Source organism: Trachurus trachurus (genome assembly GCF_905171665.1).
Source record: "Trachurus trachurus genome assembly, chromosome: 6".
NCBI lineage: Eukaryota > Metazoa > Chordata > Actinopteri > Carangiformes > Carangidae > Trachurus > Trachurus trachurus.
Genome location: NC_139897.1, coordinates 3,142,563 through 3,164,759, shown reverse-complemented (window position 1 = coordinate 3,164,759; position 22,197 = coordinate 3,142,563). Strand labels below are relative to the sequence as shown.

At 39.4% G+C, this 22,197-nt stretch overlaps 2 protein-coding genes across 2 annotated transcripts; both read right to left on the bottom strand.

Annotated features, from left to right (window-relative positions):
* Nucleotides 1-1,399: 1,399 nt before the first annotated feature.
* Nucleotides 1,400-13,981, bottom strand: LOC310987278 (diacylglycerol O-acyltransferase 1-like; the record flags this gene model as incomplete). The annotated part of the gene is made up of 18 exons (XM_083973468.1): nt 13,882-13,981; nt 11,944-12,120; nt 10,804-10,891; nt 10,037-10,077; nt 9,766-9,851; nt 8,929-8,981; nt 8,724-8,829; nt 7,448-7,552; nt 7,293-7,352; nt 7,093-7,196; nt 6,881-6,919; nt 5,751-5,792; nt 5,425-5,469; nt 4,720-4,829; nt 4,569-4,634; nt 4,373-4,460; nt 3,328-3,390; nt 1,400-1,618 (listed from the first exon to the last, which is right to left on the bottom strand). Exons 1-18 carry the CDS (start codon nt 13,887-13,889, stop codon nt 1,400-1,402), a joined length of 1,500 nt encoding a protein of 499 aa, XP_083829594.1. The 5' UTR covers nt 13,890-13,981.
* Nucleotides 13,982-14,602: 621 nt separating this feature from the next.
* On the bottom strand, nt 14,603-21,062 carry polr2c (RNA polymerase II subunit C). Its single transcript, XM_083974473.1, has 9 exons — nt 20,906-21,062; nt 19,873-19,922; nt 18,781-18,849; nt 18,623-18,675; nt 17,557-17,685; nt 17,423-17,474; nt 16,710-16,878; nt 16,513-16,587; nt 14,603-14,998 (listed from the first exon to the last, which is right to left on the bottom strand). The coding sequence occupies exons 1-9, from the start codon at nt 20,989-20,991 to the stop codon at nt 14,854-14,856; spliced, it is 828 nt and encodes a 275-aa protein (XP_083830599.1). The 5' UTR covers nt 20,992-21,062; the 3' UTR covers nt 14,603-14,853.
* Nucleotides 21,063-22,197: the final 1,135 nt, after the last annotated feature.

Sequence of the window (22,197 nt, the reverse complement as noted above, 5' to 3'; positions counted from 1 at the left end):
ACACAATGTGCCTTTCCGTTTCACCGTTGCCATAGGGACGTGATGGGAAACCAAGGTTACAGGTAAAATCAGATATTGCTGCTGAGAACTGCTGCTTCACGGTACTGTAACCTGGAAGAATTGAAAGGAGAAAGTGACATCACATCTGGGATCTATGATCTCTTCCAGGAAAAGTATTTAAGTGTGTTTGTTGCTTTGCACATTTTAAGTTCCAGTGCATTGAGCTCTCAGGGCCAACGCACTGTTATCTGTACCTTCATTGATTGGGGTGTGTTTGACAAAGTAATAGTTATCACCTCGTGGCACATTGCAGTTAATTGGCACCACAAACTACAGGCTCCACATCCATCAGTATAGCTTTCTTTAACACAGTTCCAACAAAAACAGTATTGAACCCATGAAGGAGGATTCACTAATAGGTGGTTGTATAAGGATGTGTTTGTTTATTTATTTATTCAAGTCGGTGTACCTAATAAACTGACAAATGAGCGCATATTTTCTGCATGATAATGCCCATGGCAGATTCAGACTGTACTGACAGCAGAGGGTTAATCCAACCAGCATTATACAAGCAATCTGGAGTCATTGTGTTCAGCTGGGCCAGACTATTACAGTGATCATCATGTTTTCCGGTAGGCTACAGACACTGAGATCTGATAAGTAACTTTAACACTTCAATAACAGTCTTCTGTATCTAAGTTATCTAATGATGAAAAGTCAAATTATTGTTTTGTTTAATTATGAAGGTCGATTTGTGTCGCTATTTGTAATAACATAAAACATAAAAATAATAGGGGAATCAAGAGACCGGACAATAAACCCATATAAACTTTCCTTGGCAGATTGACACGCTTAAAATGTTTCCACACTTGGACTCATTGGACCATGAGGTACAATCTTCCCCTGTATTTCCTGATGGGATCGTGTCCATGAAACTTACAGTAAACCTGGATAAACTCGGGCCTCTTAACCACATGTTGGCACAGCGATGCATAAGCAGCAACCTTATCTTCTAACAGTAATCATCACTGAAGCCTTTCCTGACTAACCAATTGGCTGACTGCTGCATCCTGCCTGTTCATGAGTCATTCATTCGACAGGAATGGGATGTACAAAGTCTACAGACTATTAAAAAACTGTTGTTTATTGCATTTTATCTTTTAGATATGTTATGATGCAGAAATATAGTTGCATAATATGCAAGGCAGTAGGTACATTAATAGAGTATTGCATATACAGTACGTACAGCACATGTTGTTGAGTAATTTCAAAGTTTCCCCAGATCAGACAAGCACAGACATGAGTTTAGGATGACATTTGTATTCTCTTGGTCTGTTGCTCATGATTGCAGTTCCTCATTTCCTTTGGGATCAATAAAGTAGCCTATCTACATTTCTATTCATTTCAGACATTTTTCCATGGTCATTGAGGATGCAGGCAAACTCTGCTGGGAAGACGGTGGCCTGATATCGGTTGTGGGGATGATGTGGAAGCTGATGTAGTAGTCGTGAAAGTAGGTGATCACAGCCAGCGGCGGGCCAAGCAAAAGGCACAGCCACACCAAACCGTTGCCATAGTTTCCCTGGAAATAGTCTCCGAGGAAAACTGCAACCAAGAGCTACAAAGAGAAGACACAGTGTTTGTTAAAGAAAAAGCAAGGCGATTTAAAGATCCATACAGGCAAAAGGTAAATATTAACATTAAAGGTCTACAGATTGAAAGATTGTTGTTTAAATTAAAGCTCCATGCAGTACAAAGGTAAATGTTTATATTAAAGCTTCATATAAAAAGGTAGATGTCCATGTGTAGTTGGATTAAGTAATATTACCCGAGAGGGTGTGCTTTAAGGTCATTTGAGCACGACAGTGATGCGGTCAGTATTCCCATGGAAACGGGAAGCGTGAGCGAAATTTGAGCACTGTCAGTAGACTCCTATGTGTAATGGAACCTAGTTTATCTCTACAGCAAATAATCCCTTAGTAACGACCTAGCAACAGAAAGGATTTTCTAGTCCCAGATGATGAACTCTGAGCTGATGTTAATGTTTTATCACGGTCCCGGACTTTCCTGAACTAAATCAATACCGGGTCACCGACACGGCTGATGGGGAAAGCCAAACATTTCGATTACTCCAGATTATTGAAAAGCCCAAAAGTTGCAAAGAGAGAGAGAGAGAGAAACATAGAGGTATCTTCCATTTTATCCAATGAAATATTCAGCGCCAGGCCATATTTTATTTTCACCACGGTTACAACTAACGTTAGTGTCTCTCTGACTGTAGGCTACACATACGGAAGGGAACAGCCTCTCGGCTAAAACGGGGCAGTTTACAGCATATTCACTAGAAAATGGTTATTCTAAAATTTGAGTTTGGCATCTGAAAGGAGAAACTGTACAGGAGGTTGATTTAGTTTGTGATTTATTTTCACGAGTAACATAACGTTTCTAAAATAATAAAAATAAGAATCCATGGATGGTTACCATGGAGATGGATAAAACAACATGACATGGCGGAGTAATATGTTTAGTGATGAGTTAGGCCTGCTGTCATGCTGATTTGAGCATGTTCTAAATGTCTTGTTGACCAATCAGATTGCTTGGTTGGAACTACTTGTTTAGTAATTATAGATAAGGTCTAAGTTAAAGTATCAAAGCCTCAGCTTACAGGGAACAGTATTCAGAAACTGAACCTTTAACCCAGCTGTCAGGACTTCTGTGACTTTGTGATGTAACAACAAAGCAGTCACCAAGCCCCGCCCACCTGGACCCATATCGCCACTTTATGGGATTTGGTTTTGTGGATACACTTGTTTATATCTATGTCCCGATTTCTCAGAGGAAAAATACGGTGTATCACAACATAGGTCTCATTTATATTACTGAAGCCATGAGTTTTATCAGTCATAACAAAAAGTAGTGGTAATAAGTCACCTGATCATAAGTCATCTTGATCATCTGACTAGTCGTTGTCCTGTGACTCATTACCACCACCTTTTTAAACAAACCAACATGTCAAACTGAGGTCAGACTGAAAGTGATAACATCCATGGTGGTAATAATCCCTCATTAAACAATAAAATCAGTCTATAAACTGAGGTGGATGTTGACTGCCTGTCATCTTTAACCTACCTCATAATGTTTACCCTCTGGCTTGTTTACATCCTGTTTGTTTTTCTTGCTCCATTTAATTATTTTAGTCATGTTCCCATGGTTTTATAACCAATAGGATAAATTAAACCAAAGTGTTGTCATGTCATTTCCCTTTAATTCATAATTTTGCTAATGGATTCATGTAAAAAAACAAAAAAAACAAGATAATGTTCTCACCTCCAACACCATGAAAAGAAAGATCCACAGACGACAGCTGTGCAAAGGCAGTGCAATCATATACTGTGTAGAAGAGAGGGAGAAAAAAAAACATCCCGGCAGATCAGTACTGTGCCGTTATCTTCTAATTAGGCTGACATGATCAAAATTATACAGTTGAATTGTAACAAATGTATCACCATTCATCACTGCACTGATTTGTCACTGATTTGTCACACAGTAAGAGCTGCTTATACTCGCATTCTGCATTAATTTAAAGAATATCCAATAATATCGAGCAGACAAATTATCCACTTATGTGACAGCAAAAAATGTAACTTAAAGCCTAGGTTTGACAATTGTTAATGATTACTCCAGTGAACCTGTGTTCATCTCACGAGTTCTTACTGTAGCTGCTGTAATTGTTCCTCTATGCATACTGGTTAGCTCTTCTTTCTATATTTCTAATGCAAGTGATGCCTGCAAAAGGTCAACTAAAGCTGAAACCTGCAGGAACCAAGCTTTTAGCTCAACAGCACAAAACATGAGCATTATAGGAAATGCATTAGTAACAGTCTTGGGCATGCATGTTTCATTATAGGCCTATGTCCATGTTATTTGTGAATGCCAAACTGAATTAATACAAATAATGAATGTAAACGTGAATATCATTCACTCTGGTGAGAGTGAACTAGTTCATTATCATCTGTATAAACTTAAGTGTGAATTGGCACAACACTGATTAATGCATGTTTATGTGATCATCGTGTGAACTCCATCAGACATGGAGTATTATTAACATTCATTTGGAGTCATTTTTGTGTTCACCTGATAAATGTGATAGATAATCATTGCTCTGGTTCTTAAGCAGCTGGATTGTCAGTAATGGTTTATGAGAGCGGCTCTCATTGTGAAACCAAAATAATGAAAAGGGTAGTTAAAATCTTGAACTATACAAAGCTTTAAAAGACGGTTAACCAAAGAAAACTGAACTGAAAAAGAAAACTTTGCTTCTTCCTCAGTGCATTTAGGCTAATACAGGTAGATCCAGGTATCGGTGCTGTACCTCACAAACAGCTGCAGACATCAGGAAGACCAGTAACTCTGCTCGTGATGAAGGTACATTCTCTACTGCCAGCTGTGTGTAAACATGTCTTCATACAAAATAAGCACATCGGGAGCAAAGACACGTCAGAGGAGAGAGTAACAACAACTTAATCATTTAGAATTCATGTCATCTGAGTGAAAACTGAACAAAATACCTCTGACACCATTTCTGGAAAGGAATATTCCAGTTCCTCCAGAAAGTGATGAGAGTTGTAGCATTCCTGTTAATAAAACATGAACCACAGTGAGCCAGTGATTCTGCTTACGCAGCAACACAATACACGGAAAGTGATTTGTGCGACTGACCACCAGTCTCCGTAAAAATGTCGATCCCCGAACCGTAGGAGTTCTGCGCAGAAGTTCAGGAAGGAGTGATTCAAGAAGAAGAAGAGCAGCCAGAGGAAATGTGTCGGAGCCTGATGAGAAAACGTGTTGGCATCATCAACACAGCACAATCTCTGTCAGTACCCTAATGATGCTCTGATAGAGATGAGGCAGAAGATCCACAGTCTGATCTGAGGTCTGTGTTTCAAACATTTAAAAATTACGATTATTTATATTTAAATGTCTGGTGTGTTCATCACCACCAAACTTCTGACTACCTCTGACTAAAAAGTTGTTTCAGAGTCATCAGGTATTTGTAAAATCAAGTACTGCAGTACTTTCACTGAAGTAAAAATACCCAACCTAATCTCAATTTATTTTATGCCATTTTTTGTTGTAAACGTTGTATGTTGGTGTTTTTCTTCTTCTACTTCCATTTCTTCTTTGCTTGGATGTAGGTATTATCTAATTTGTGAATTAATTCTTTGTAACAAGGGGTAGACAATATAAGTTTGCTTCTTTCTGCCCCCTTTCATTCAAGAGTTACAGTATTGTCATTGTTTTTAAAAAAAAATTTTTAATGAGTTTTATTTTATTTTTAGTTTTTATGCTCGATAAATGAATGACATAAATAAATAAACTAAACTAAACTAAATGTCAAGAAAGTGTAATGTTAAAATCACTCACCACCAGTCCCACCAGGTGCTCCACCCTCATAGTAATATCCATACTCTGTGAACAAGAACTAATTAGTGTACACGTGAGCTTTTCCTTATATTCTCATTGACTTTGTGCATTCTGAATGTGCATGTAGCCTACCATTTAAAATGATTGTTTTTTGTATATTATTGTATTGCATGTATATTCATTTTATTGTGAATTGTATTGCTTCAATTGTTGTAATCGGTGGAAAAGAGAGCTTGCTCTCACTTGGCCCTCCCTGAATAAATAAAGGTGAATGAATGAGTGGATGAATGAATGCTCACTTATTAAAGGTTCTGTGTTTCACTCACAGAGAAAGAGTTTTCTGATCTCTGGAAGATGGGCTCGATCCACTGAGGGGACAAACACAGAGGACACAGTCACGATGAACAGCACCGTCAGTTCCCACAGTTAACAAGACTGTTTACAGCCACGCTAACAGCACTGGGAGGCTGTGTTTACATGTCAGTATGCAACACTGATTGTGTTAACTTATTTATGTTTAGCAGGTATAATGTTTACCATGTTCACGCTCTGGGTTTAGCATCTTAGCGTACTAAAATTTCCTAATTAGCACATCAGGACAAAGCACAGCTGTAGATGCTGGGAGTGTCTTAAGTTTTCTGGTTGGTCATAAACCAAAGCAGTGGACAATTTGACAAACTGTCTGATAAATTGTTTTTAGACATTTCATTTTCACGTTTCCACACCTGAAGACAATGATATACAGTAAAATACTCTAATATACTACACTGTAACACTACACACACAATATACCACAATACTTAAAGCAGAAGTAAGCAGAATATTTGTGTTAATATAAGTGAAGAGTTCATTTGCAAAAGCAGATAAGTGCCATTTTGATAAAAATGAGCTGAGGCTTTGTAATTATTCTTTGCATAGTGTTGTTTTCAATAAAACTTTATTTTTTAGAGATATGTCTGTTTTTTTTACATCTCAAAGTCACTCAACTTTGGTTTGACTGATATCACCTTATGTAAATAAAAAATAAAAAATTAAGATTCTAGAATTTTTTAAGAGTTATCTGCTTTTGCAAATGAACTCTTCAAGTCTTAAATAGGCATATCTTCCGACGGCAATCACTTACATAGAGTGTTTGGTCCGAAACACGCATCTGTCAGTCACTCTGCTCTGCTGTAATCTGAAGAGAAAACTTTTATTTTATTTCCTTGTATCCTACAACCTTTATCCAATGAGGAGAGAGAACGGCATGAAGGGCTGTGTGTGCAGCCAAGGGATGCGCGTGAATGTGGTGACGTAGGGACGAGGACCAATAGATCCATGACGAGGGCGGGGGCTGCTAACTCCATCGGCTGACAAGAAGTTAGAAAAACGACCGGATCACTTACTTCTGCTTTAAATATGACAGTACACAATGACATATGGTACATTACAGGAAAAACGTAAGCAGCTGCTGTACCTGCTGCACAATGCCGACCATGATCTGGATGACAATCACCTAAAGATAGAAGATGCCACAATTAATTATCTTAATATTGCATTATAATAGGTTTTAAATATAGGCATTGTTAAGTATATATAACTGAACAATGAATCCATCAATAAAGATTCATTAACTGGTTTAACTAAACAGAATAAAACACAATTATTACATTTATTATTACAGCTCACCATTTCCATCAGCCTGTGCAGTAGCTTATTGATGTGAACCTTAGGAGAACATGGGAAATCCCTCTGGTAGCACAGAGTGGGGGCAAGCAGGAAATAATACAGATCTGAGAAGTCAAAGACAGAATCATAGAGGACCAGTCCAACACGTATGATCAAGGGTTAAGAAACCAACATAATCTTAAACATGAGAAGTCATTCACCTCGGTAGGTGAGATGCTCATTTTGGGCTTTTTGTGCGACTGATCCATTCTGGTCTTTATCTAAAAATATACAGATGTGAAATTAAATGTTGGATGTTTGATTTTTGACTTGGATTGAAGTTAGTACATGAGGATGATGTTGGAGAAATAAACACCTGCTTCAGTTAAGTGAGCCTGTCGGTACCAGTGATTAGCTTCCTGATAGGAGTAAAGCTTCATTCCCAGAACGGTGAAGAACCAGAGAGAGAAGAATGCTCCACCTGGTGGACACAAACACAAAAACATCCCAAGCAGAGCTGCAGCGTCATTTAGAGTCAGCAAGCTGGAAAAAACACTGGTTCAATATTGTCCTCCTATTGTATCATTGTCCTCCTTTATATTTTTATTTTCCTTTTTATTTTAAATAATTGTCCTCCTTAGGCCCCATATTAACACCAGTGGGGCATATGTGTTTTTCTAAAACTAAAAAAAAAGGAATTATCTAATAAGATCACTATTTCAAACTGATATTACCACGACTCCATCTGTTGTGTACTGGTCTAATATTGTTAATGGACTGAACTGGATCCACATATGGAACCTTCCATACAAATACCTAATTACAAATGAAGTGAGAGAAGTGTCTTACAAACTAATCCATAGATATTACCCTGCCAAACATGTTCAAATTTAAGATTTATGTGAGAATTGTTCTCTGTGTGAGTCTGAGCCTGAAACTGTGATGCACCTGTTTTGGAACTGTAACTCTACTGCCACCTACTGGAAAGAAGTAGCCTAATGCGTTACATCACATTGAAGATTGACTCAGATTTTTCTTTAGATTGGAACAATGTACTTTTTGGTGTCCACGATGTCAAAAGTAAGAAACAGAAAGAACTGTATGTCATAAACTTGATAATAATATTAGGGAAAATATCACACACACAAAGCTAAATTTAGTCACTCTAAACCCTGGTTTGTGGCATTCCAAAGGGAAACGGAACAGTACATGCAAAGTATCTGTGACTGGAATAATAAGAAAGCTATGAAAACATATGATTTGTGCTCTTTATTCTCTGTATTTATTTAATAGCCTACCCCCTGGCTGTTGTTCAATTGTTTGTTTGAAGGTGCATTAATAATAACTGCCTTTGTATTGATTATATTTCTGTCAATAAAGATTTATTGGAAAAAAAAAAAAAAAAAACACTGGTTCAATATACAGTCATCTATTGTGAGAGTAGAGTATGTTGTTTCCATATGCACAGTAGTCTGTTGTTGTTGTGGCATGTTGTAATGTTTTAAGGATTTGTCGCACTATGGTTGTATGCTTGATACATTTCTAAGGTTGAATAAAGTCTGTCTGGTTTATCTATCTGTGTTTAGTTACTGTATCACATGTGCACACTTAAAATGTGATATCACAATGACGTACATGTATGTAGTTGTTACCTGTTGATGTCATAGGCCCGTGTATAATGACTGCAGCAGGAAACAGCAGAAGCAATGCTAGATTTGCAAGATGTAAACGATGAGCGTTGGTGGGGGACAGCAGACCCTGACAGACATGGAGGACACACAAGTGTTGGTCGTTAAGTGACAGTCACTGTGAGTTGTGTCGAGATCAAAGAGACAAAAGAAGATGAAGTCATCTCACCTTCTCCTGAAACCTCTCCAGGAGCAAAGCCGTGATGGCAAACATGTTGGCACCTGGAGGACATACACATAATATGGTTACTCACAACAACAGGCTCAGTGTGTTGTTTTACCCACTAATATTTGAACATTCACTGCCTTTATTATGTTAAAGGGATAGTTCACCCAAAATTCAAATTTCACTCATTATCTACTCACCCTCATGTCAACTAAGAGCTGTGAGAATTTTCAGAGTCCTCCGTTCCTTCTCTGAGTTACGGGTGGGTCCGCGCAGCAGTATTTGTCCATGTAATGGTTGTCAATGGATACCAACTTTCTTCGTCCAAAAAGACACACCAAAAACCATCCAAATACCTCCATACTGCTCGTCTGTAATGTCCCTCTTGTATTGAAGCCCCAACATGAGAAATTGTTCCGAAAAAAATTAAATAAGTCTATATTTTAAGCTTGTTTTGTAGCGGAAGCTCCCAGTGTCTCAGTTCACTGCTCTTCCTGTGTCAGTGCAAATCTCGCGTGATTTGCACTGACCGACGGAACAATTTCTCATGTCGGGGCTTCAATACAAGACGGACATTACAGACGAGCACTATGGAGGTATTTGGTGTGCCTTTTTGGACGAAGAAAGTTGGTATCCATTGACAACCATTATATGGACAAATACTGCTGCGCGGACCCCCCTGTAACTCAGAGAAGGAACAAGGACTCTGAAAATTCTCACAGCTCTTAGTTGACATGAGGCTGAGTAGATAATGAGTGAAATTTGAATTTTGGGTGAACTATCCCTTTAATTTCTTTCATCTTATGGCTGCTGGCATTTTTGCTGCATTGAGCTTCTCACCCAGGATGAGGCTGACACACGGCCAGTTGCAGTTGTCCTCCATCACATGTTGAAAGACCTTTTTGACGTCAATCAAAAAGCCATGTCTGTCCAGAGAACAAAGATTAAAATGCACTGCATAATAAACCAACACTGTCATCCAAAGATCTATGCTATCACAACCACAACCCCATTAGAAGTTAATGTAACACCAATGTGGACAGTCATATCCAAGAGGATGTGAAAATAAATTCAGTCAAAGACAGAAATATGTCTCATCCATTATACTCACTGTATGAAATTCTCCAAGAACAAATGAGCATGGGTCAGGACCTGAAAACCAGACACAACCAGTAGGCCCTTAAAGGGATAGTTCACCCAAAATTCAAATTTCACTCATTATCTACTCACCCTCATGTCGACTAAGAGCTGTGAGAATTTTCAGAGTCCTCCGTTCCTTCTCTGAGTTACGGGGGGTCCACGCAGCAGTATTTGTCCATATACTGGTTGTCAATGGATACCAACTTTCTTCGTCCAAAAAGACACACCAAAAAACATCCAAATACCTCCATACTGCTCGTCTGTAATGTCCCTCTTGTATTGAAGCCCCGACATGAGAAATTGTTCCTGCAATTGCAAATCACGCGAGATTTGTACTGACACAGGAAGAGCAGTGAACCGAGACACTGGGAGCTTCCGCTACAAACAAGCTTAAAATATAGACATATTTTATTTTTTTCGGAACAATTTCTCATGTCGGGGCTTCAATACAAGAGGGACATTAAGACGAGCAGCATGGAGGTATTTGGGTGTTTTTTGGTGTGTCTTTTTGGACGAAGAAAGTTGGTATCCATTGACAACCATTATGGACAAATACTGCTGCGCGGACCCCCCCGTAACTCAGAAAAGGAACGGAGGACTCTGAAAATACTCACAGCTCTTAGTCGACATGAGGGTGAGTAGATAATGAGTGAAATTTGAATTTTGGGTGAGCTATCCCTTTAAACACCTGTACACATATCTAATATGAGCTCCACAGATCAAAAAAGAAGAACAGACCAAGAGAATGATGATCCAGTTGAGGATGCCTCTGTATCTGGTGAAGCTGCTGTTGGAGCTCAGCAAAGAGTCCTGGACACTGTGGCAACTGAACAGAGGGACATGGTTTTTATTCCTCTACTTGCTGTTGAGCTGTTGTCACAAATGTTTCCATCACTTCTCAAACCACAAAAATCTGTGATTTTGTTCATGGTGACTCTCAGTGTCATTGGTCACCTATCAATGACATCATAACCTCTACGATCAGCTCTAAACTCTGACATCTAAGCTCTGAAACTTGAAATGTGACTTTACATGTGAAACTGTTTTATTCAGTGTTTCTAACAGTTATAAAATTATCTGTTCTTTCACATCTACTTGCTGTTATTACACCACTTTGTGGTTGTTTTGTGTATCATTGTGGTCATTTTATGGCTCTGTCTTAGTGATTAAAGCAGAAGTAAGCGATCAAGTCACGACTTACAACTTTGTAGCGTTCCAGGCAACCCACTCGTATTTTTCCGACCTGTTTTACCTGTGAAAGTCACTATAACGGCCACTCGTAACTTCCGACCCGTGAACTCGTACCAGATCGAACTGGTATGACTTCACAGGTCGGAAAAACACGAGTTACGAGTTGCCTTGAACGCACCATAACGTCTTGTCAGCCGATGGAGTTAGCAGCCCCTGTCATGTCCCTACGTCACCACATTCAGGCGCATCCCTTGGCTGCACACACAGCCCTTCATGCCGTTCTCTCTCCTCATTGGATAAAACTTGTAGGATACGAGAAAAGTTTTCTCCTCAGCTCAGAGCAGAGCAGAGTGACTGAGAGACCCGTGTTTCGGTCCAAACACTCTATGTAAATGATTGCTGTCGGAAGATAGAACTATTTAAGACTTATATTAACACAAAAATATCGCCTACTTCTGCTTTAACTAGTCTGGTGCCAAGTCTATTTAAATATTTAAATGTTCTTTGACTTTAAAGCTCATTTATTCAGTCCAATTACAACTATTAGATGCTACTTTTACACAAATGCATCAATAATTCAAAATATCATATAATATAAAGTATACTCTCACATTGGCAATTTTATAATTCAGTAATGATTACTGGAATGAATAATGATAAAATGATTATTATTATAATTGAGCTTACCAGAGCAGAGCTGCACAGGGATGTTGTTGCTGACTGAGTGGATCAGAGGCAGAGATGGGAGCGCTGTCATAGAGGTCTGTAGTTTCCTCTTCAGGTGAGGAGGAGGAGCAGACAGAGGCCAACCTTCGCCTCATCGCAGCCATTTGAATCAGAGGCTTCATAGTTGGTTGAATACAGCTGGGGAAAAACAGAAATGGACTTATCATATCATCTGCTATAAAACACCAGTCTTGTCACTTCTCACAAGATTATATAGATAGAAAGTTGAGCTGGCAAATTAATTTAAGTGTGTGTTTGTGTGTGTGTGTGTGTGTGTGTGTGTGTGTGTGTGTGTGTGTGTGTGTGTTTTACTGTCCTTGTCTTGATTGAAGAAAACAAAACAAAACAAAACATGAAAAGCAAAAGGCAGACCTGACAGGAAAGTGAATTATTGCGAATTATCTTTTTAAGTTACTGTTTTTTTTTTTTTTGCACCATGAAAAAAAGAAGAAATTCCTTTAAAGGGATAGTTCAACATTTTGGCAAATTGGCCCATTGCCATAATCCCTATAGCTTTAGGAGTAGGTTCGTTACCTTTAATTGTCAGTGTAAGATATTTTTAGAACGGCGGAGAGCTACGGAGACTAATGGCATTTCTTGGTTTCCCTCATCAAACTCATCAAATACACAATCCAACAACTCCACAACGCTCTGGCAGACAAGTTGTGACCTGCACATTCACCACGCTATGAGATAATAACACAACGTTACCAGACAGAGTTGTTTTAGAGGTAAATACATGCAAAACCACTGATGCGCGTTCCTGTTGAGGGTGGTTTTCCAGCAAGCAGTCTCTGCATTTGCTTCGAAAACAACTCTGTCTGGTAACGTTGTGTTATTATCTCATAGCGTGGTGAATGTGCAGGTCACAACTTGTCCACCAGAGCGTTTTGGAGTTGTTGGATTGTGTTTTTGATAAGTTTGATGAGGGAAACCAAGAAATCCCATGAGCCTCCGTAGCGTAGCTCTTAGCAGCTCATGGCTCTGCTCTGCCGTTCTAAAAATAGCTTGCACCGACAATTAAAGGTAATGAACCCACTGCTATGACTATAGGGATTATGGGAATGGGCCAATTCAAAATGTTGAACTATCCCTTTAAATGATTTCACCTACCTTCAGGACAGTTTTTTAAAGACGAATAAAAGAAACCTCAGGAAACTGTAAGATTAAATTGTTTAAACATGACAACAACAAAAGAAAAACCTAAAACGTCTAACTTGTATTCAGACAAGAATCACTACATAAAGCCTATCCAATGTTTTTTTTTTTTAAACTTTATTTTTCTTTAGCTGTTTTGGGCAATAGACAAAACTAAATGTCCAGACTAAATGGTAAATGGTATTCAAATGTGTCTGGTGTGCGCAAAGTAGCATAGGAAATCAGATTTCCTGCAATTGTTCATATTGTTTGTGCTGTAACCAATGCCATCCTGAGACCTCGATCTCTGTGAATGCGGCACCTTCATGAACACAGACAGTGTGGGACATCTGCTGTCCTCTGACATGGAGAAGGAGTCTGAACACACTCTTGTAAAACAAAATAAAATAAAAATCAGAATTTAGTTCATAATGAAAACCTAATAATGTGGAAGCCACAGGGAAAACATTTTAGATACTCGGCACTATAGCCCACTATAACGACCTTCCTCCCCCAGATGTGGCGGTGTCCTGTGTGACATCACATTTATAAAAGCTGGAGTTTATATTTATACATTTTAAAGATGCTGTTCAGAGTATACACATGAGCCGAATTGAAAAGCTAATGAACCTGATTCAGAGCCCACATGGTGTGACCGTAATGTCCCGTGTTGCCTTCACTGCTCCGAAGTAGAACTTTAAATTGTCTGAAATGTGAATGAAGACTGGTGTGACTTCCTGTAGCAGCAGAGAAACCACCTACCTTGTCATCCTCCCCCAGGCAGCCCGACCCAGATCACAGCAGCATCTCACAGAGTCCACAGACCATCATCAACCTCCTGTCCGGGTCCGCGGGTCCGGGTGTGTCTGTGCCCCACAGAGCCACTGACCTCTGCCTCCACCTGGGTGTGTGTGTGTGTGTGTGTGATGTCCTCTGTGCCGCGACGCACTTGAAGCCCCCGTGCAAAAATATTCAAAATAAAAGCCTCCCTGAAGAAAATTCAACAAAGAGCCTCATTTTTTCAGACTATAACAGCTGATTTCAGCCGGTTGGTTTCACAATGGTGCTTTTAATTTGAAGCGATGGACCTTCCCTGTGGTTTGCTCTGGTTGTGTGTGATTGACTTGACACATATTCCACTGTGGATAGAAAGATGCTAAATCTTTGAGAGTCCCATACAGAGATGCAGTTCCCAATCCCACCACCCAGGAACCTGGATAATCTCTGGCTGGTGAGCCCTTTCTTATGTTTCTCTTTTGAACCACTGGCATAAATATTCTCGATTGATTGAGCTTTATTTTTTAAAAATCTTAAAATGGGAGTTTTTTTACTCAATAAAACAAAAAATATACTTTATATATACACTGTATATATATGCGGTTTATCCCCTCCTCCCCTTTTCCATAGCTTTATAATCAGTGCATATAAATCAAAAGTAAAACACCCTGAGAAATGACAATGCGTGATGACCACCTGATTGTTCAAAAACAGATTTATTAAAAGAGAACATTTACACTGATAGCGACAAAACTAAATTAGCATAATTCTGAGACAAACTCCCACTGAACGTGTTCTGCCTCCTCAGCACGTCACAATCACTGCTGCTGAATAATCCAAGAAATCCATTAACAGTATTGAGACGTGTGCCATGAGACCAACAGTGATCCCAAAGTCAGCCGCTCTGATCTTTACAAAGCTGTGTGAGGTAAGTCCCGGTCCGACAGTAAGACGCCCTCAGTTGATGGTGAGCACGTCGCTCTGGATCTCGTGGCTCAGCTGAGTCTGCAGGTCACTAAGCTTCTTCTTTAGGACGGCCAGCGCCGACATGACGATGGTCTCCGGTCGCAGGGAGCCACAGGACTCCACGTTATAATAGAACCTGGAAGGAGGAGAAACCAGCCGTGGATGAGTCATGTTCTAGATGTTTGCATTTCGTGCTATACTTCTGAGTTATTTTAAAGGGATTCGCCAACATTTTTTTTTTTTTACGTGTCTTGCCTCACTCCCAAGTCCATGACAAGCAGATAGACACCATCCTTTCGACTGTGCGTGCAGTAACAAGGGAGAACGTAATTAGCTTAGCTCAAAGGCTAGGTAGTGTTAGCCTGCCTCCACCAAAAGTCATTAGAGAAACTCTTCAGCAACTCTAAACAGAAACCGGCGGGCCGATCTTCGTCTCAGAGCTGACAAACCTCTCCGGTAAGGCATCTTGAGCGGTCAAATGCCACTAACGGGACCAGATCGCTCAAAACGGAGGGTTCAAGCAAAGACGCTTTATTTTGGTTCAAGCTAGCTACATCGAGGGTAGGTTAGCTTCCTATTTCAAAGTAAAAGCACACATTCTATCGTCATGGTTTTCTGTATGTAAAGGGCAACGGGTGTTTTATTTTGTGAAAGTAACCGGAAGTGCGTTGGTCACAACGGCTAGCTTGAGTAGCGCCGAATTTGTACGAACAAAATTGTAAACAGCTGGTATTTAGACAAATTAACGACACACTGCTGATCTAAACGGCTACTTTCTCACCTAAAAATGTTTGAAATGTTGATAAAGTGATATATTTACAGAGTTTAGAGCTAAAATGAAATCAGCTTCTGACTGCTGATTTCGGCTCGGGTAGGAGGCAGGCTAACACTACCTATACACTTCCAGCGTTTGAGCTAAGCTAATTACGGGGGATACGGCTCTATCTCCCTCGTTACTGCACGCACAGTCGAAAGGATGGTGTCTATCTGCTGGTCATGGACTCGGGAGTGAGGCAAGACACGAAGAAAGAAAATGTTGGCGTATCCCTTTAAGCAGGACTAAGTATATGATGTTTGGAAACAGTCAAATCAAAAAACAAGAGTTGCCATAAATGAACATGGACTTTTTTGGAAGCCACACACATGTAAGTTAATGTGAGGACAAAATTATACAGTGTTTACACCAGATATCACTACATATATTCAAATGGTCTCTCTTACCACCACACATTACTTATGGTGTGTTGATGTGTTGTGGGAAACGCATAAAAAAACAAACACAAACTCAATCAATGCTGCAGAAAGAAGTGGTGAGAATCATCACGGATCTACCAACCCACTATTCATTAATTAATTCATATGCTGTCAATTGTCATGATTTACAATATATAATATATAAAGCCCAAATATTAATTGTTGGATATCAGAGGGTCTGAACAGAATGGAAGAAATATATTTAAAGCAACAAGGGTGAGGACAGGAAAACTGTGAATGAGTTGAGATGATTGTGATCATTATAACTGCAGAAATGTATCAGTGTGAGTCTTTCTGAAAGTTTGTTTTAATTTGCATTTGTTTTTATACAAATATTAAGGGCTGAAATAATACAGAGCTGAACTTCAATCTGTGTAAAGAAAGTTGTGTCCTCACCGTTCTGGTTTCCCGTTGGGGTCGTATGGAGCCTCAACCTCATCCTCCTCGATCTCTGAGTATTCACTCTTCGGCCTTGAAACCAGAGTGACATCATATTTGTCAGGGGAAATGCACAAGAAGTTTGTTTGAGGGATTAAGTTGTTTTATTATTCATTTATCCCTTATGGTGAGTAATACTACAATAGATGACATACCACTCCTCAGGTCGTGGGTACACTGTGTGCCTCAGTGCGTTGTCTGGGTCGTACTCGAACGACACCCCCGCTGTTGGGTTCCACTTGGCGTGCTCCTTACCAAAACCTTTCTTGGCGTACGCCCTGAGTCGCAGTTCCTGACCTTTACGAAGCTTCACCAGCAAAATGTCTGTGTTGGCGAAGGAGGAAATGGAGAGAGTAAGGAGAAGGTAAGACTTTACAATGTGGGATTAATCCATGGAAACACAAATAATACAACACAGGAAAAGATTAAAGGGACAACGAGGAGTTTCTATTCGGTTATAAAAAAGTCTCACGTTAATGTGGATGAATCTCCGCTACCCACACTTGTTAATGGGCCCATTTTCGATAAATATATCGTTCTGTCTCTATCGTTATTTTGTTATTATTAGTGGTGGCGGAGATGCTGGTCGAGCCGACCAGCGTTTTTTACTTTCGGTTTCGCAACGAGTCATGAGAATAACGCAGCTGAATCGCCGTTTATGGTCGGAACTACGACGGTATGTGAACCTCTTTGAACCTTTGACTTTAATTCTTGATGAATGAAAACATGAGTCTGTCTTGCGCCGGTCAAAATAATTTTACGGTGCGCGGAGGCTCATAAATGTAGTGTGAAAACGCTTCGCTTTTCCAAAACTCCTCGTTGTCCCTTTAAGACCAATGTTTATATCTCCAGGTGACTTCATGCTCACCGTCTTGTTCAACGTAGTCATTGGGATCATTGTCTCGACTCCTGGAAGTCACCTGGAAAACCGCATTAAAAACACCGTCAGCTTCATCTTCTGCTTCTGCGCAAGAACTTCAATAAATGTGAGAAACCACTCACCGGGATGACTCTGGGGTTGTTGGACAAAAGGTCACGTGAGGTGACATGACGGGTCTGATCTTCAGTGCATCGAACGTCCAGGGTCAACTCCACAGAACACTCTGGACAGAAGTCATCACAGGTACAGTCCTGCAGCAGTAGCGGAGGAAAAGCCTCAGTCAACAGTTACAATTTAAGAAAACCTCTGTAGGAGCTGCGCTATAATATCACATCATTTATACAAAACCAGGCTTTGTATGCGCGATTAAAAAAATAATAGCAACACAACAATCACCTCCTGCTGGTTGATTTTCTCTCAGACTAGTTTGTGTCAAATTTGAAGAAGTCCGATCAAGGTGGAACTGAGATACTGCGTTCATGAGAATGAGGCGTTCAACCCAAAAACATTATTGTGGTGTGGAGGCATAACAACGTTTCATCCAGTACCGAACAGGTGATCAGGGTACAGCAACTCCCTACAATAAACTGATTTAGAGTTAGATTTAGGATATCTGCAGTGGAAACAATTTTGCACACTGTTTGACAGAAAGGTGCGTCTGAGGAGGAGAACAATGTGGACTGGCGAAGAATGTCCCGCACACTTTCTTCTTATTTGCAATATATATATATATCTTTTTAATTGTTAAAAGGCCTTTTTTTTTAACAATAAAAAATATTGCAAGTAAGAAGAAAGTGTTTCTTCGCCAGTCCATGATTTAGGATATCAAAAAATTCAAATTCTAGCCCTTGACAAGGATACATTATAACACAAAACAAAAGGGTTTTTAGAAGATTTATATATTTTAAAAAATAAAATAAAATCACACCATATATAGAGAAGGAAAATGGTTCAACAGAATTTACAGACATTACTGTATGAAATAAAAGTCAGTTATATCAAAGCAAACACCCTGAACATAAAAATCCTGTTAAGTCTGATAGTCACTCAGACCTCACTGTTTAACATAATCATATATAATGTATCATGTGTCACTTGTGTTTCAGCATCATCAGTCTTCCACTGCTAATGGTGATGCATTTAAGACTTACTGGGCTCCCTAATTAATGATGGACACCTAATACTCACCCTAGAATACTGCATTTTGTCCACAATGTCATCGCTGGTGAGAGGAATGAGACCTGACAACACAGGAAACAGGCGACAGTCACCTTCACATGCATCAGACCTCTGAGGTTATATTTAACTCCAGATCAAATTACTATCACCCAGTCACGAATACATACCGACTCTGTGGGCAATGAACTCATCATGAAGAACTGAGGAATTGGCATCGATCTGGATCCAATCGATTGCTGTAAATAAAGTCATGCAGGTTTATTCAGTTAGAGTTTTTGTGTTGGGAGAAAGGGATACAGATGATCATCAAGTGCAGTCATGCAGGAGGAAAACTTCTGGACAGCAGCTGGACTGGACAGAGAAAGTATTTAGACAAAGAGCAAAGATACAGGTAATAGAATTAATGATGTCTAAAATCCATTCAGCTGCATTTGGGGATAGATATTTTAAGGTGGACATTTTCATTTTCCATAGCAGAGGTGAAACGAGCTCTACTGACTCATGTTTGTTAAGCCACATCCATGAGCTAGCATACACAATATCAGCTGTTATTAACATTACTAAATCCACCCATGCTTGTCCTGCTATGACATGTCAAATTGTCCACAGTGAAAAAGGTCTATTGATGCTACTTCGATGAAGTATGGGAACAGAACAGTAAATGTTAGTGAGGTCTGTGCTGTTTGTGTCAAGTCAAGATGATCTAAATCAAGAAAACATCCTGTTCAACATCTAACTCACTGAACTGAAGCGAGGCCAATTTCCTCCAAATCTATTTAGACAATGACAAATTGTTGACGTGACTTTTTGACTCTTACCCATGCAAGTTAAAGGGACAACGAGGAGTTTCTATTTGGTTATAAAAAAGTCTCATATTAATGTGGATGAATCTACGTTACCCACACTTGTTAATGGGCCCATTTTCGATAAATATATCGTTTTGTCTCTATCGTTATTTTGTTATTATTAGTGGTGGTGGAAATGCTGGTCGAGCCGACCAGCGTTTCTTTACTTTCGGTTTCGCGGCAAGTTATGAGAATAACGCCGCCGAATCGCCGTTTATGGTCGGAACTACGGCGGTATGTGATCGTCTTCCAACCTCTGACTTTAATTCTTGATGAATGAAAACATGAGTCTGTCTTGCGCCGGTCAAAGAATTTCACGGTGCGCGGAGGCTCATAAATGTAGTGTGAAAACACTTCGCTTTTCCAAAACTCCTCGTTGTCCCTTTAATGAAACCAAAAAACGCTATACTTTACCTATAGTGGCAACTTCTGACATGAAGACACGGCGGATAGAATTTGCAACCCTGGAGAAGAGAAAGACAGATGCTTTTAGATGTGAACAGAACTGACACTGAAATGACCATTAATGTTTCACATCACACCACTGTACCACCACTGGTTTCAATCTGATAAGGTAAGGATCACTGATATCAACACCGTTATACTAAGCCAAATATTTTTGTTATTGTCTGTTAATTATTTATTAGGTATGCAGAGGTAAAATAAACCTTAACTTCCTGAGCTGGGCAGATACACCGACATCATCTCAAAACCAGTCCTGACTCAAACAAAAAATGTGTTTACATTTTTTCTGTCCTGCCAACGTTTGTAGCCTATTTTAAAGATGAATCCAACTTTAAAGTAGGATAAGGCTGAGGTAATATAACTCTTACACAATGTTAAAAATATGAAAAATAACCTCTGACTGTCTCAGGGGCTCATAACAATCACTGACTACACTCTGCATTTATTGCAGAGGGGTTTGCAGTGGGCTGCGCTACTAAGACGAAATGCAAAATACATCATATGTGATTTCACTATGAGTTTTATTTTTTCTTCATTTTTACTTAAAGATGATCAAATTGATGGTGTGGTTTTTGTTTTAGCACTTGTACCCAACAAACATGTCCCTTTACACTTACTCACTTTACAACACTTATGGCCAACAATGCACAACAAAGTTGTGACACATTTTACCCTAATCAAACAAACATAAAAGTATAGGCTACTTTATGCAGTTTAGGAGAAGAGTTTAGGCCAACAGGATTACTGTCCATTGCAAACTGAGTTTATTTAAATGCCGATAACTTTGATGTAAACACACACATTTCACGACAGCGAACAAATACTATGAACTTTTTGTGCAGACCGGTATCATCTATCTACTGTTATTTAGGGTGAACAGTCTCCTGACATCAGTGTGTTTTGGTCCTGAGGAGAATAATGGCTGCCCTCTTGCACACACACGCACCAACTCTCTTTGACTACAGAAATAAAGAGTACTTACGCCAAATCGGTGTTTTCAATGACGAACTTGACATTTTCGTCCGTCAGCTCTGTGATTTTCACCGTGGGCTGGTTAGCATACGGCATTATTGGCGTTAAAGACGACGGACAACGACGTTGTAAACTCGACACACACAACACTACCGCTGTCCGACTTGAAGGCCTCACGGAAGTATTTACCGCCTGCTGATTGGCCAGAAGACGGAAATACGATTAGTGATTGGTCAGAATGAAGCATGGAGGCGGGTCTCCATTTGATATCCGGGTCATGGGAGGCTCTTTCAAAATAAGAGCGCAAACTTAGATTTTTTTTAAATTTTTTTTTAAAAATAAGGTTCCTACATTAAGGTTTTTCCCCCCTTTCTCTCTGTGTTTATTGTATTATTACTTGCATGCCCTTTTCGGCCATGTTGCTGCATGAGATGATGTGTGATGAAGTCTGATTTAACTAACATGTCCGAAATGAATGAATAAATAAATAAAAAACTAGTAAGTACGGTATTTACTTTAAAGTAAATACCGTACTACTACCATTAGTATTGTTGTCTAATATAAGTAGGTTATGTTAAGTCTACATATAAGCAGGGGTGAAAGTAGTTTTAAATTCTTGCCGGTACTATTACCAAAAGTTATTTTTCTCTGCATTATTGTTATTATTACTGATTTTAATTGGGACATTTTGCAACGTTAAACGTGGTACACGTTTCGAAGGCTGGGTCAGGGGTAGACAATAAAGGAAATTTTGAAGATCGCTGGCCCCACCATTCTAACCACTGGCCCAGGACAATGTCAGGTAGCCTATTGATCCCCATAATAAATAAAAAAGAACATATCCTAGCCTGCAAACAGCCTGCGGTCTCGCCATCGAGGCTGGAGCTTTCTTATATATCGACACCAATACTAGTACATTTCCACGATTCTCGATACTTATACAATACCACGATTTAATTAGAAGAAAAAAACATGTGCTTCTAAATTGGCTACTTGATTTAATAAATAAATAACAGTTTCTCATCAAACTTGTATTTAAGCTCTAGCCTACTGTGGTTTAACAATTAAGTAAAAACAGAGTTAAAGTGGTAAATATGCCCCAACACAAACGGAAAGTCATGTAATCATTACTTTTATCTTCCAGTAGTTCAATGATACAACTGTTGCTGTCATTCATTCACTTTAGGCTGTTTCCACAGACTGGTGCAAAACTGACTTATCGTTTCATTTTTCAGCTCCGTTTTGTTTTTACACACGTTTGTTTTTTCTCTGCTTCAAACCATCATGGATGTAGCCTACTAT